General features: G+C 45.4%; 1 protein-coding gene across 2 annotated transcripts in view; it reads right to left on the bottom strand.

Annotated features, from left to right (window-relative positions):
• Cpxm2 (carboxypeptidase X, M14 family member 2) overlaps nucleotides 1–15,574 on the bottom strand; it is a 114,196-nt gene that overhangs the window by 51,553 nt on the left and 47,069 nt on the right. For both annotated transcript variants that reach the window (XM_075972538.1, XM_075972539.1), the window contains exon 4: nucleotides 13,149–13,288. In XM_075972538.1, coding sequence (XP_075828653.1) covers nucleotides 13,149–13,288 — 140 coding nt within the window. The remainder of the gene's footprint in view (nucleotides 1–13,148; nucleotides 13,289–15,574) is intronic.

The following is a 15,574-nucleotide window of genomic DNA, read 5'->3' on the forward strand; positions in this document are numbered from 1 at the left end:
TTATGGGAATGTTAATGTCAGTCCCATTGACTTCGCAGCCAAATGGGAGCCATGCTAGCTTAGTGGAATACAGGCCACACAAATTTAACTACTTATGAGTGGTTAACAGGACACACAAAGGATTCATGTGCTGAGCATGACAAAACTTTGGTGATGGAAACTAAATTTTTTTTCATGGAAAAATAGTGTGTGGTCCTGTATCAAAAGATTCAACAGAAAGATGTCAGCTCTCAGCAAATTAATACGCAGGTTTAACACAATGCCTTTCAAACTCAGTTCGATATTTTGTAGCTATAAACATGATTATTGTAAACTTAATGTACAAAGGCAAAGGATCTAAGCAAACTAAGCAATTTTGATATAGAACGAAGTGTGACAAATCGGTCTACTCAACTACAAGCATTACATAACTGCGGAAATTATTATTGCTCTTACGGTCCTTGGGTTTAACCCCCAGGATTAGAAAGTAAACAGGAAATAGGTAAGGTGGAGGCATTCAGGGACTGTGTGGTCTGAATGGAGGGATAGATACACAGGTTTAGGAAGTAGAATAGAGACCCAGGCGTGAATCTACCCTGCTGTGGTGAACTGATATTTAACAAAGGTTATTCAGGATATTCAGGGTGTTCAGTCATGAGAAGACAGTGTTCTCAGTTTGATCTTCTCTAAGCGTAACACCTTAAAAAACTGGGTATATTAACCATGAAACATTCAAAAGTTCTGGGCAGTCAAAGACAACCTAAGCAAAGTGTTACAAAAAGGAATAATTTGGAGAAGACATCAGTATCTTAAATCCCAGTCAAAATGGGGTTTGCACATGCTAATCATGACCTCTAGCAGAACTGTTCTCTAATAAAACATGCCACTGGGACAGAGGGCCTGGGTTCAGTTCCCAGTACACATGGCATAGCTCACAACTGCCTGTACCTCTTACAGGTATCTGACACCCTCTTCTGTTCTACAGGCTCTTGTATGCATAACTACTGGTTAGTTATGGTGCACATAAACTATCCACAGAGACACGCATATATACACACATAAAAATAATCATCAGTTTTTTAAAGTATGGCATCTTCTAGGCCCAAAGGATACTTAGGAAAGGCCTCAGGCACACATTGGCGGTCTATCACACTGAATATACACTGCACTGAAGGTCCCACCACACTGGAGGTCCCACCACACTGGAGGTCCCACCACACTGGAGGTCCCACCACACTGGAGGTCCCACCACACTGAAGTCCCACCACACTGGAGGTCCCACCACACTGAAGGTCCAGCACACTGAAAGTCCACCACACTGGAGGTCCCACTTGGAACTCCACAGCCTCAGTCTCTTTTTGCCTATCTCTCCAGAGATAGAACCTCCTGAAATCCTATCACAAATGTCAAGACAGTCAAGTTCAAGTCAATCATCCCCAATCTGGAACCTAGACTCTGAAACTTTCTGAGCACTTGTAGGACACCATAAATGGAAAATTCTACACCTGAGCTCATGTTGTAGGTTACGGTTGGCATGCAGACACACTAGAAATATTAAACAAAATCACCTTCAGGCTACATGTATAAAATGCATAAGAAACAAACAGATTTCATGTTTATCCTTGGCTTCTATATCCAGGATGTCTCGTGTGAACACTTTAAAAACAAAATCTAAAGATATTCTGGTTCCAAGCATTTTGGGGTGATACTGAACCCATAGACCTATGAGAAGCCCCCAGCCCTCAGAAGTGATGGGTGCTAGGCATCTCCCACTTCCATACACAAGTAAGGAAAGCATAGCTAATTCCTCTTCAGTTGGAAAAAAAAGATGCATTTGGAGCCAGTTCTCTGTTGGAATCACAAGGAAGTTGGCTGCTTCTCTGCTTGCCCATTCCCTCCCTGTTAAGCCACATTCCAGCAGTCAATGGCCCAAATCCTGGACTTTGGGCAGAATTGATAATCCCAAGAGGTCTAGACCAGCCTTCCCCACAGCTGCAGATAAAATATAAAAGAGAAGGTTTTTATCTTGCTTGTAGTAGACATGCTCAGTAGTTAGAAAAAGAGCCCACACTTATTCTCCCCAACTCCACCTCCTCCCTCCCTCTTTGCTAGAGCTGTAATCACCTGGCCAAATGGCTCCTCCACATTCTCAGTGCAACCAAATGTTGGAGCCTTTGTGAAATATCAACCCATTGATGTATTGTAGTTTTCACTTTAGATTGGTTACGAGGGCTTTTGGGGAATGTAGGAAGAGTTCTGTGAACTCCCAAGTATTGCCTGTTTTCCATTACCTCCAGTTAACTTGTCCACAGGGAGACAATAGAGAAACAGCACTTTGGGGCTAGGAGGCAATACATCTGGGCAGAGGGTGAAGCAGCAAGACCCACAGTAGAGAGCTAAAAGCACAAAAAGAAAATAGGTAAGGACCCCCAAATCTGGAGTCCCCACATGAGCAATTATTGGAAAAGAAACCAAAGAAAGGCCTTTGTGGATGCCAGAGGATGGAGATGCAGGCTGGTGCTGCCCCTGCTGGTGGGCCCACTCACACAACCCAGGGCTAAGTACTTAACCCTGTGCTAAGTAGTGCTGACTGGCAACCTCATTCCCACCTGGCACGGTCTTTCCTCTTTGCCCTGGAAACTTGCTTAGTCACAGGTTCCATAGTTCAGGAGATGGATGGATTGGAGGAGGGGTATTACCTATGGACCAATTTCCTTTCCTTTGTAAAACTTGCATCTTCCAACCTAGTTAATATAAAGCCAACTATATTCACATGGCACACCAAAATGTTTCCTTTACCCTATTATCTCTTCCTTCTGATTTTCAAATAGATTAATAATGGCTCCTTTGGGGCAAGATCGCTGGCCCTGCCTCAGAATAATCCCCCAGTGAAATATATGACTCAGTTTCTCTGTCTACACTACAACAAGCCTCACGACACAAGAGCAAGGGGAGGGGGCATCAGTGGTAAGATGAGAGGCAGAGGAAGCACAAAAAAAGAGGGTCAGTAGTCCCTGAAGAGAGAGGCAGGATAAGCCAGTTCCTCCGGCTTTCTACAGCCCAGCCTTCTCGTCCATGCAATGAGCCACTGGGCAACACGTGAAAGGGCACAGGCAAAGTGCTCACCCATGCCCATTCAGGTGGTCGCATGCCTTTATTTAAAGAAATTCTGAAACTGTCGAATGTAACCACAGCCAAAGGCAAACATGTAACAAAATGTCAGATTTGACTTTAGAATATGCAGCAGGTACCTATTGCATCTTTCTTATGTCGGACTCGACTTCTTTGCTACCTAGTGCATCTTTCCTAGGTGCTGGGATCCTGGAGGGTCTTGCTCTGGGTAAATAGGGAAGGGACTTGGAGGAAGAGCAGGTAAGAAGAGCACTGTATCAAGAGCAGTACCAGCTTGTGAGGTCTCTGCTACATGTTGGGGGCGTGGTTTTGTTGCCTATCGCGTTGTATAAAACACACGGGCAGCTGAGCAAAGTTCATGGGCAGAGAGAGGGATGGGTGGAGCTGCTGGGGTGTGAGGAGAACCCTCTACAGGGGGCACAGAATCCGAAGAAAGCAACAGCAACAGCGGGCTGCTCACTGTGTACCCAGCGTGGCCTTGCATGCTGGCTTCTTCAATTCTCACACCCGCCTAAGTGGTAGGCATTATTGTCACACTTTACCAATAGAGAAATGGAGGCCCAGAAAAGCTCAGAAATGTGTCCAAGGACATGCTGTCAGATGGCAGTCTCACTCTAAAATCTGGCATAGATCTGTGCCCACGAGATTTCCATGGCTATGACAAGAGAAATGTGTGTAAGGAACAGACTTAGTTTAGCTCATAGTTCCAGAGGGTTCAGTCTATGCTTGTGTGGTTCTTTTACGTCCAGGCCTGTAACAATACACAGCATGCTGGCTGAGAGAGTGTTGTGGGCAGAACCAGTCATGTCCTGAGATATATGTACAAAGCAGGGTTGGGGGCAGGGACATAGTACAGCTCCTAGGAGCACATATCCAAGGACCCCCTTATAGCTCCCTATCTTCTCCCAAGTTATTAGCCTATCAATGGATTAATCCAATGATGAATTCAAAGCCCTCATGAGCCAATTACTTCCCAAAGGCCCCACCTCTGAACACTGCTGTTGTATTGGAAAACAAACCTAAAAGGCCTGAGCGTTAAGTGGTCATTTCTAATCCAAGTCAGCAAAAGACCAGAGTTTCTTTCCAAGTGGATAAAACCTGTCTGCACTCTGAGGCTTAACCCTTTGGGTTAGACATATGCTGACCCTGTTTAACCTCTGGAGATGAGGGGAATAATAAAAACCAGTTGCAGAGACCCCACCCTGGACCCAACACTGGAGATTTCAGGGCAAACAAACTGCAGTAGCCCAGGAGCAACATCAATGCAGCACAAAACACATGAGTCGGGGGGAAGAAAGTCAAGTAAGGGTGCAGAGAAGAAAGGAGTTGCCAGCTCTTAGAGTTTGCCAAGTAGATGCTGCTGTTGCTGTTGGTTTCAAACAGTGGCATAAAAAGGCAGAGAGAACATGGGGTGCACAGGCCCAGAGGCAGCGGCATCCATGATGGATCTGTGGAGCAAAAGGGGGACTTCCGGTCCAGGAGGGAAGTGATGTAAGAACAGGTGTGCAGTGGGAGCCAGTCCAACAGGGCCTTGAGGGGCAGAGCATTAGCTCACTGCGTGTGACCATTAATATTGATCATCAACTCGACAGAATGGAGTCACCTATGAGACAAGCCTCTGTGATCCCTCTGAGGGATTATCTAGCTCAGGTAAACTGAGGTTAGAAGAGCCATTCTACACGTGGGTGGCACCTTCCATGGACTGGGATCTGAGACTGCATAAGTAGGATCGTGCACAAGGTCCCACTGCTGTCTCCTGCCACCAGGGTAGACTATGTTCTGAGCCAAAAGAGATCCTCCCTTTCTGAAGCTGCTCTTGTTGGGGAGTCAGGCTAAGAATACAAGTGTCTTATGCAACAAGGAAGGGGGCCTGCTGCAAAGAGGTCTTTCCCTCCTAAAAACAACAGTGAGAGACGGCCAGGTGCCAGCAATCACCCACAGGGTTTCCCACCCAGGAACAGGGGCTCTTGAGAAAAGCAGGTTGAAGCTTCCATCCCAGAAGCCAGCTCTACAGTTCTTCTACTTCAGACATGTCACCATCTGAGAGCTCATTCCTCAGTCACTGACACCCAGAAACCCAAGTAGGAGGCGTGGGAGGCATTTGTGAAATCTCTGTTTGGTTTTAAACAACTACCTTTGCGTAGGTAAAATAGAGCACAGGATGAAGGAAAGACTGCGCCTCGCCTTGAACTTGAACTTGAACTTGACAGTGTTTTCATCAAAACCCTTTGAGATCATGCCAAACTCTCCTGCTCAGAAGCTGACAGTTCTCCCAGGAGTTAGAAGGGAGTGTGGAAATTCTCTCCCCGGTACGGCACAGGTGCCTGACATCTCATTTCCCCATTAAGCAAGGGCAAGACCCAGCATGAAGTGTTCTGAAAACACACTGCTCTCCCTCCCTCCAGAAGAGACAGATGATGATTGATGAAGCCTCCCACAGTTCTCCCCTTCTGGGGCCTCCAGGCTCCCTTCCCCCTTCTGGAGTTGCAGGGCTCTAATGTCTCCTCCCTCTGAACCCTGGCAAACTGTTCTGTGGGTCCCAGACCTCCCGAGTTGTGGTAAGGAGACAGTGATGAAGGATGGGTCCCCGGAAATGCAGAGAGCCAGGTACTCCTGGAGGAAGAGGGAGGCACTCGCTGAGCAGCACTGCTTTGGAAATGAAACCCTGAGCAGGTGTTGGGCTTTCAGGCCCCCCCTGCCCTCACTGAACCAGCCTTTCCCAGTCATTCTTCAACTGCTCTGTTCCTCCCACTTTCGCTCTTCCTTCTGCTGTGACCATACTGTCCTTTCTTTGTACCCTCAGCTCTCCTTGTCCATCTCACCCTGACACCCTTTGCCAGCAGGAAACACGGAAGTCACCACCTTTGCAGCCTCAAGATCCCCAGACTTATTCGGCACTCTGTCCTTATGTTCACTCTCTAAGCCACTGGTCCTTTGTGCTGTTGTCCCCAGACAAGCCTCCATCACTTCTTAAGCCTGACATCCCCCAGGAACCCCTTCAGCCTGGCCTCTGACTTTAACCCATGTACCACTAGCACTGGGCTGCAATTCCCGCCTCGTTCCTCCTAGCACAGGGTATGCGCTAGGCGCACTCCGGTGCCCTTGGACTCCTGCAGCGTCACCGCCATCCATACCACCATTCCCTGCAGACAAACCACTGAGATAGTCCAAGGAATAACGAGAAGTCTGTGTGTTCCCACATCCACTGAGCCCTCGCTGAGACTGGATGGAGAAACTCCCTAGGCTGTTGCCCAACATGGATCTTTCATTTTCTTGGTTTCTGTCCGTAAGCCTGTCATACTCAGTCTCTGTTGAGAACCCTTCCCCCAAACTGTAAAGCCAGTTGTTCCCTCACCTGGATCGGTCACAGAGGAGTAGGAAACCGTCCTTCTTTCCAGGGCGATCCCACCACCTCTTGTCAGTCTCACGGCATCTCAGAGCACCTTGGGAGCCTGTGTAGCGGTCTGTCACAAATTCCACTCACTCTATGGTCAATGTGTGACCATGAAGGAAATTATAACTTGTCTTTTATTTCCCTAAATCTCAGCTAAGACATCCCACTCCAAATGCCATACTAACTTCCTGGGGCTGTGTATGACCCTGCCAATTCTTTGTATTCTTGGGCACAAAGCCTGACTTATGACTAGAGGTCCATTTATCTTACTAATCATTCTGCCTACTTGTTCCAAATTCAGCCAACTGGTCGACCTTCCATAGGTTCCTTCACCTACTCCCCACAACAACTTACAAACAAAAACCCAGTGCTCAATTTACTGCTTTACTTTAAAAACAGATGGTTTTCTCCATTAAACAGTTGAAGTGCAAAGAACTTGATTTTAAAAAATTGTCTACATTTCTTCCAAGTCCTTAGAAGCACTGACTCACCTCGAGCAGAGTAATTAACTTTTCAATCATCAGGCTGGTTATAATTGCAACACTCAGATGTCTAATATACTTTCTGTCATTAGGGAGATGAAAGATTGGTTTTTATTGGGGCACTAGCATTCCACCGAATGGCTATGCAGTGAGGAATGATAACTTATATTGCTGAAGAATATAAATTACTGAAAATCATTACAATTATATTTTATAACTTTCACAGAGCTCAAATTAGTTGAAAGAATTATTGCGGCTGAAATTGCAGACTTTGTCATCAGCCTGAAAGTGAACTGGTGGAGGGGAATGTGGCAGCCATGCCTCAGGACCTCGGGGTATCATCCCCATTCCTGCCACAAGCCCAAAGGGAGCTCCACCCACCTCAAGTCACTATGATCGCTGCCCACTCTTGAAGCCCCCATAGCACACTGCTTCTCCTACTAGACCACTCCCTGGAGTCAGGAACAAGTCTTGCTTACATTTCAAACTCTCTGCTTAGTACAGAGCACTCAATAAATGTCATATGAATTAATTAATAGATAATCAGAGAATGTCAGAAACAAATGATAATACAGATGTTCATTTTAAACTATCAACTATGGCAGTCCTATAAGGGAAAAGCATTTTTAAAAGTCTTTCCTACTGTAGAAATAATTTTTATTTTATTTTTATTAGCATACAAAAAATTGGGTTTTATCATAGCATTTTTCAAACAATTTTTTTGTTGATTCTTTTCTCACTTCCACCATGATATTCTGAAATATACATTTGTAAAGTGCTTTCTCCTTTTAACACATAGCAAGAAGCTAGTTTTCTGTTTGTTTGCTTGGTTTTTTTCTTGTTTCTTAAGACAGGTATCATGTAGCCCAGGTTGGCTCAACTTACTATGCAGCTCAAAAGAACCTTAGGCTTCAGATTCTCTTGCCTCCACTTTCTGATGCTGGGATTACAGCTGTGCACCACCACATCCAGCTTTTACACACTGCTGGGGATCCAACCCAGGGCTCCTTCATGCTAGGGAAGCACTCTACCAAGTGGGCCACATCCCCTAGTGCAAAAACCTCTTTTAAGCAGCAACCTGAAAAACTCAAAGAGCTGCCAAGTCCTTTCTTCTCTGTGTCTAAAGTCGTGCCCACCCAAGCGCGGCACTCTTTCACTCTTGACTGCAAAAAGCAAACTCTGTCCCCAGCTCTAGCTTTGCTCATTTGATCTGAATCCCATGTCTGCCTAGGCTCTGCCACATAGCAGTTAGCATGTGAGGGAGTGGGCAGACTGCCACCTGCACAGGACATGTAAGCAGCCAGGATGTCTCATACACAGACGCTTGAGGAATCTGTCCAATGGGAGGTTCTGTCATAGGGAGAATGGAGGCCTGGGAAGGCAATATTCCTCCCCCTTGAACCATACAATGTGATCCCCCAGCCTATCGTTTCTAAATGCTTCCAATAAATGTTGCATTTGGGAGAAGAACCCATGACTAAAAAGAAAACTAGAACTAGGCTGTTATAGATAAAACCGAAGAATGGGAGGGGGAAAATTCTATGTGTTCTGTTAAGTTTTAAGTATCCTAATGTAATTGTTTATAACCCCCAGTGCATGCACACACACACACACACACACACACACACACACACACACACACCTGTATAAGTTGATTTCTATAAGAAAAATCAACTCTTTTTAGAGGACAGAAAACTGAGGTTCAAAGAAGTCTGCATAATCAGCAGGAGCCATGATTTTAGGGCAGGAACTCTCCATCTCTAAGAAGTCTGTCATTTTCCAGCCTAACTTCCTCTACTTTCCTTCACTCTGTTTTAAGCCTTCTCTCAGTCATTTGCAGTCACAGACAAATTAACTCATTACCAGTCAGGGTGAATGAACCTTTGTTGATTTAATGATATTCATTTACCAGGGAGTCATTTGTTGGGCATCCGTCAGGTGCCTAGCTCTAGACAGGTTCCCCAAATACCGGAGTGTGGCCTCTCTTAGCAAGGCTCTCAGAAACTGCTGAAAAGAAAAGCAAAAACCTAAAATATGTCTGTACCAGAAACAGTAAGGGTCAGGAATCAGGATAACAGAAAGGGATTGGTCATCCTCAACTGCAAGGATTTAAGATGTCTCATGACCACAATGCGACAGACCCTATTACCTTCAGCATTATCTATGCACTGGGGGAGGGAAAAGTTCAGATACCAGAACATGTCCCCCTTCTAATTCCTGCTTGGCCCTCAGTGGAGACAGAACTATTCCAGGAGGTAACGTACACTGGAGCTCATCAAATTTCTTCATGTCATTATCCCTGAGTGATAATTTGACTTGAAATAGATTTAGACATTAAGAAAAATCTGACTCTTAGGAGTAATTCTACCACTTACCTCCCCCGCTCAGATGTCCCTGTCCTAAGCTGCAGAGAGATATTGTTCCACTGTGATCTCCTGCTCATCCCCAACTCCCTTGTGTTTGGAGTTCAGATGAAACGGGAGCCCTGTACTTCCCTCACTCTCATTGTCTAATCCTGTAATAACCCACCGACTTCATCTCCGATGACAGTGCCCAGACAGGTTAATAGCTAAGCATGACCATCAGTGCCCTCATCCCTTCTTGATTACCTCACAACAGTCTTTGCTTCCCCGCTTCCCATTTTCCCTTGAGCAACCCAGCTTCCAAGCCCTCCTCCCCCAAAGGCTTTCAGAATCTAAGCAGTAAAAATCACCTTCATGTGATACTAGGCCACTAAAGAGGGCAAAAGGCATAGCACGGAGCATGCATCGGCATGCATGAATATATGCATAACTGCCACTAAAGAGCAAAGGAAGCTGAGTGTAATATTCAGAATGGAAAAAAAAATTGGATGTTGCCAAACTGCAAGAGTTATCCCAGCTCTGAAAATAATATAAGTTTATAAATAATATTAAATAATAAAATGCAAATAAAGGAAAAAGCACAGAAGGTCTTCTGTTGATATGAAAAAGGTGGCAAGAAATCAGGACAGTGTTGCAAGGCATGGCTGAGTAAATCACAGGCCATTAAAAATAATCACTATGAAATCCGAATCACAGCATGAAAATGTTGTGGATATATTAAGTCAAAAATAACATAACTGAATAGGCAGTATACTTTTAAAATCTGTTGATTTAAAGATGGTGGGATAATGGGTAATGTTTTAAGACACCATTAGAGGCTACAATGTTGTCTTTATACTAAAAAGAAATACGTAGGCAAGCAGGAAATGAGTTAGTGCCAGACAACTGTCGCCGTACAAGAGTATGATCATTGTTGATTTAACAGTGTTCATTTATGAGGGAGTCATTTTCTGGGCATTGGACAGGTGCCTGTTCTGAACAGGTTCCCCAAATGGCAGGGCATGGCCTCTATCAGCAAGGCTCTCAATGACAGTTGAGAAGAAAGACAAAAACCCATAAGAGAGGACCTGAAATCTGTCTATACCAGAAACCCTCACCGCAGGGCCAGGAATCAGGACAGGTGGCTAACTGTGATCACAGATGCAAAGTCTTGTCCCAGTTTGGTTATTAATGTTGACCACTTCCAAACTTAAAATTAATCTCTGGGATGGTTAGTGTCAACTGTCAACCTGACACAATCTAGAGACATCTAGGAGATGGGCCTTTGGGCAGGCTTCTGGGGGTTATCTTGGCTATGTTAATGAAGTGGGAAGACCCGCCTACTGTGGGTGGCACCATTCCCTAACTAGGATCCTAGACTGTAAGAGTAGGGAAGGGAGCCAAGTAGCAGCATGCCTTCTTCACTCTTTGCTTCTTGCCTGGGAATACAATGTAATCATCCAGTATACACCAGGAACAACCTTAGCGTCTCATGGAAGTTCCTTGGCTATCCTTGGAAATTGAGCTACTTCAGAAACCACCAAAACCATGTATATGGCTATTGTAAAGACACACAAATGTGACTCTCTCTTGAGAAGCTCAAAGCCAACGCTTAGGTGTGTCTTATCCTTTCTCTGAGTGCCCACGATAAGCCTGTATTCTCATCTCTTTCTAATAAACTACAAAGAGACTCATGAAATGTTTTTTTCTGCAGCAAAGTCATGAATCCTGTCTTCCACAGAGTAAAAGTCTCTGGAAAGAACCCCTCAGGCAGCAGCATAGGGCTGTATCTCTGGCCTTTGCCCTACTGACACCGACAGCCTCATCAGCAAGCCATACTCTGATTTTACATGATTGAAAGACGCCAAGAAACGGAACTTTGGATTGCAGCAGTGTGAAGGGATGGGAATGACCAGGAGGAAGGGATCTCAATGGAATCCCACAAGCCATTTTCTAATGTTGAAACACGGAACCTGCATGTCCTTGGCTCCTCAGTGTAGGCAAGTATAGAGGAACCTGAAGACTTCTCACTTAAGTTCAGAAGTCACTGGTTTCCTGTTGACCACACTGAGACCTGCTGAGGCCCCATTTCTGCATGCCCAGGACCCATTGTCAGAGTCATTCATTTTCACAACCTCCCTGAGGTAGGGAGGGTGGAGTTTTCATATGTGCATGCCTGTGTGGGTGCATGTGTGTGTGTGTGTATGTGTGTGTGTGCATGTGTGTGTGTGTATGTGTGTGTGTGTATGTGTGTGTGTTGATGCTTCTAGATGTTACAGTGTTACATTTATAAGAAGAAGAAACATATACTTATTTTCACAAAATCTCCAGGCCACAGGATTCCTCACACTGCCTTGATTAGTGTGCACCTTGTGACTCTAAGTCCAGCTGCCCTGACTTGCCATCATCACCACCACCATTCTGAATTTTAGCTCTTTACTTACAAAAATAAACTCGCCCTCACCCAGCTCCCAGTGTCTAAGAACCGCCATCCTATTTTCCTTCTCTAAGAATCTGATTATTCTCAGTCCTTGTGTGAGCAGGATACCTTGTGTGGTATCCTTCCTTTTATGTTTTTTAAAATAGCATTTAGCATCATGTCCCCCAAGGTTGATTCACTTACAACATGTCCCAGAATTCCCTTCACCTTCAAGCAGAATAGTGGTCCATAGTAGAAAGACACCATGAGGCAGATCTTCCCTTCTGTTCTGTTCTGGTCTCTTCTGCTGTTTTGTTTTGTTTAGAGACCAGGTCTCGTGTAGCCCAACGCGGCCTTGAACTTTTTATACAGCTGTGGTGGTCTGAATGAGAATGCCCCCCCCATACACACACCCAGAAGGCTTTGAAGTTTGAACACTTGGTTCCCAGTAGGTGGCACTGCTTGTGGAGGTCCAGAAGAGGTGACCTTGCTGGAGCAAGCGCAACACTGGGCACTGGGTTTGAGGTTTCAAAGCCTCAGACCATTCCCACTTCACTCTTTCCTCTTTCTGCTCATGGCTCAAGATATATGCTCTCCGCTTGATGTTCCAGTTGCCATGGCTGCTGTCTCTCAACCATGATGGGCCCTTTTCCCTCAGGAATCATAAGCTCAAATAAGTCCTTTCTTCTGTAAGTTGACTTGGCCCTGGGTTTTAGAAAGGTAACTAACACGGGAGCTACAGCTGGCCTGGAATTGCCTATACCTCCCAGCTGTTGAGATTACAGATGTTCATTATGCCTCCCAGTTTTGTTCAGTGCTGGGGATGGAACCCGGGGATCAAGCATAATAAGCACACACGCTACCCACTGAGTTGCATCCCTATCCCAGATGGACAGTTTTAAGAGGCTGTTGCCATCTTGTGGGATCGCTATCAGACCATCCTTGTTACTATTATAGCTCTAATCCCAAGATCAAGTCTCATCCCCAGGTCTCAGCTGGTTCATTCTTATAACACATCTCAAGTGGTCATTTGTTTGGAAACATGCCAAGGCATCTAGTCCTTCTCCCAGAGTCTGAATGGTTCGTCCTCTCGCCTCCCAAGACCATGTACTTACTCATTGTTTGCTGAGAGTCCCTACCTCAGGCTGAGTTTAACCCACTTGTCCAGATACCAATCTCTTGATGGGATCCAAGCTAGCAGCCACCTGCCTCAAGGGCTTATCTATGGCTGGACCTTTGTCCACCCCATCCTCCATTTCCTGTGAACCCTGAATGGGGGTGGGGGTGCGTTCATCCCTGGCCACCTTCCAGTCACCCCTCATTAGATGATGCTTGACAGTTTCCCTTCAAGTGATAGGTGGAAGGCAGAGTCTGACAGGCACAGGTCCAGACCCACTTACAGCCAGAGAGAGTTCCTTCCTTGGGTGATGACCCCTGTGAACCTGGTCAGGCGCCGGGCATCCACTTCGATCCACTGATGGAGGTCGTTCCGGCCAGCACACCAAGCCCCGTCATGAAAGTCATTTTCATTAATGCCTGCCTGGAAAGAAGAGAGGGGTGATCAGAAAGACCTTGGGGTAAAGATGACTAAGATAGATCTTGTCTTGAGACTGAGAGGAAGGAAGGGAGGACAAGAGAAGGAAATGAGGAAGGGAAAGAAGAAAAACCACTGTGCCATGAACTCCTTATTCTAAACCATGAGAGGGAGTTGTTGAGTATTTACAAGTTGGGAATATCTCAGTATAGCATGTCTTCTTCTAGGCCAGTGTGAAAAACTAAATTTAATGAGGTCCTATTAGTTATCCATTCAACATACAAAAACCCATCTCTTACATACCCATCATGGCTGTGGGCAACATTGATTGTCAGATTGACAAGATCTAGAATCAACTACTTGACAAAATTCTTAGTGGGTCTGGGAGGGAGTTTCTAGATTGGGTTAACTGGGTTTGGAAGATTCACCCTGAATGTGGGCGGTGCCATTTCTGGGCTAGGGTCCCAGACTGAATGAAAAGAGAAAAGTACGAAACACCAGGCCTTATCACTCTCTTCTTCCTGGCTGTAGACACAATGCAACCCACTGCCTCATGCTCCCAATGCCATACCTTCCCACCTGGATGGACTGAACCCTCAAACTCTGGGACAAAATAAATGCTTCTTTCTTTAAGTTGTGTTAGTCAGGTGTTTTGTCCCAGCGACGAGAAAAGTAGCTAATCCACCCACCCACACACCAGGTGCTGGGGAACCTCACCACCCAGGCAGAAAGCAATTACAGCAACAAAAACTGGAGCACAGGAGGCAGGTGCTATTCGGGGACTCAGAGCAAACTGCCATGGGAGCATTTAAGGACAGTTCCACTGAGTCCCTGAGAGCACACAGAGACTCCCCAAAGACAGGAGCAGCATGGAGCTGGCCCCAAAGTGTAAGTCCTGACTAGTGAGTATCTGTCCATGACCGTTTAACTTGTTTGATGTGTTCACTATTACTCACTAATATGGATAGACATTTTGTACTTGTATTTCCAACGTAGGTCAAATTCATGCTCTGACGTTATTCCTGTCCTCTCACCATTTAAAGAGATAATTCCTTGACGGAATGTTTTTTTTAAAAAAAAAATTAATTAAGGACATTTGAGTCAAGAGAAGCCTTCTGATTTACTAGACTCAGTCTGCATGAATTCTGTTTTATTTTTCTGTGACTACTTTATATGATTATAGCCAGATGAAAGAAAGTACAAATCTTAGAATGACAGGTCAGCTCAGCCTGAAGAGACAGCTCTGTGGTTAAAAGTGGCTGCTCTTGCAGAGGACCAGAATTGGGGTCCTGCAGCCCTTGTCAGGTGGGTCACAACTGCCTGTAACTCCAGCTCCCAAGGGTCTTATGCCTTCTTCTGGCTTCCACAGGCACCTATATCCATGAGAACATTGCCTACAACACACACACACACACATACACACACACACACACACACACACACACACACCACAAATGAATGTTTTTAAGAAAATAATAAGTCAGTTCATCATCTCTATTTCTCCCATCATCTTTATCTTTGAGTACTGTTTAGTGAACATTAGGAAAGCAGCCGAATATGAAGTGCAGGCTCCAGCTTTGTATACAACTGGGCTCCAAGCCCCATTAGCAGAACCCTAGACCAATCACCACATGAGCTAACAAGCCGTCTTAGTTAGGTTTTTTTTGCTACAATAAACTACCATCACCAAAATCAACTCGGACAGGAAAGGGTTAATTTCAGCTTACACATTTCAGGTGATGGTCCATCACTGAGAGAAGTCAAGGCAGGAACCTGGGGACAAGAATTGAAGCAAAGACCATGGAAGAGTGCTGCTTACTAGCTTGCTCCTCATAGCTTGCTCCTCATAGCTTGCCCAGCTCAATTTCTTATACCACTCACTCCCACCATCCTGTGGTTGACATCACCCTCAGTCGTCTGAGCCCTTCTACATCAGTCATTAACCAAGAAAATGCCCTACAGACTTGCCTATGGGCCAATCTTATGGAGGCATTTTCTTCATTAATATTTCCTCTTCCAAGATATGTCTAGGTTTGGGACCAGCTGACAAAAACCAACCATCACAGCAGTTTCTTATCAGCTTTGAACTTGGTCCATGCATCCCTAGCAAGTCCGGACACCACCCTCAATGACCTTCGAGGCAAAGGGTAGAATGTGGACAACATACTGTCTTCAACACGCACTGCCGTCTCAAGCTACCGTGAGTTGCAGGAACTCCTAATCAACACTCCTCAGAAAGTAAGCTTTAAACTAACCAAGATGTCATGGTCAGGTGGCCTTGGAGCTATCGGT

The sequence above is a fragment of the Microtus pennsylvanicus genome, chromosome 5 (assembly GCF_037038515.1).
Source record: "Microtus pennsylvanicus isolate mMicPen1 chromosome 5, mMicPen1.hap1, whole genome shotgun sequence".
NCBI classification, from domain to species: domain Eukaryota; kingdom Metazoa; phylum Chordata; class Mammalia; order Rodentia; family Cricetidae; genus Microtus; species Microtus pennsylvanicus.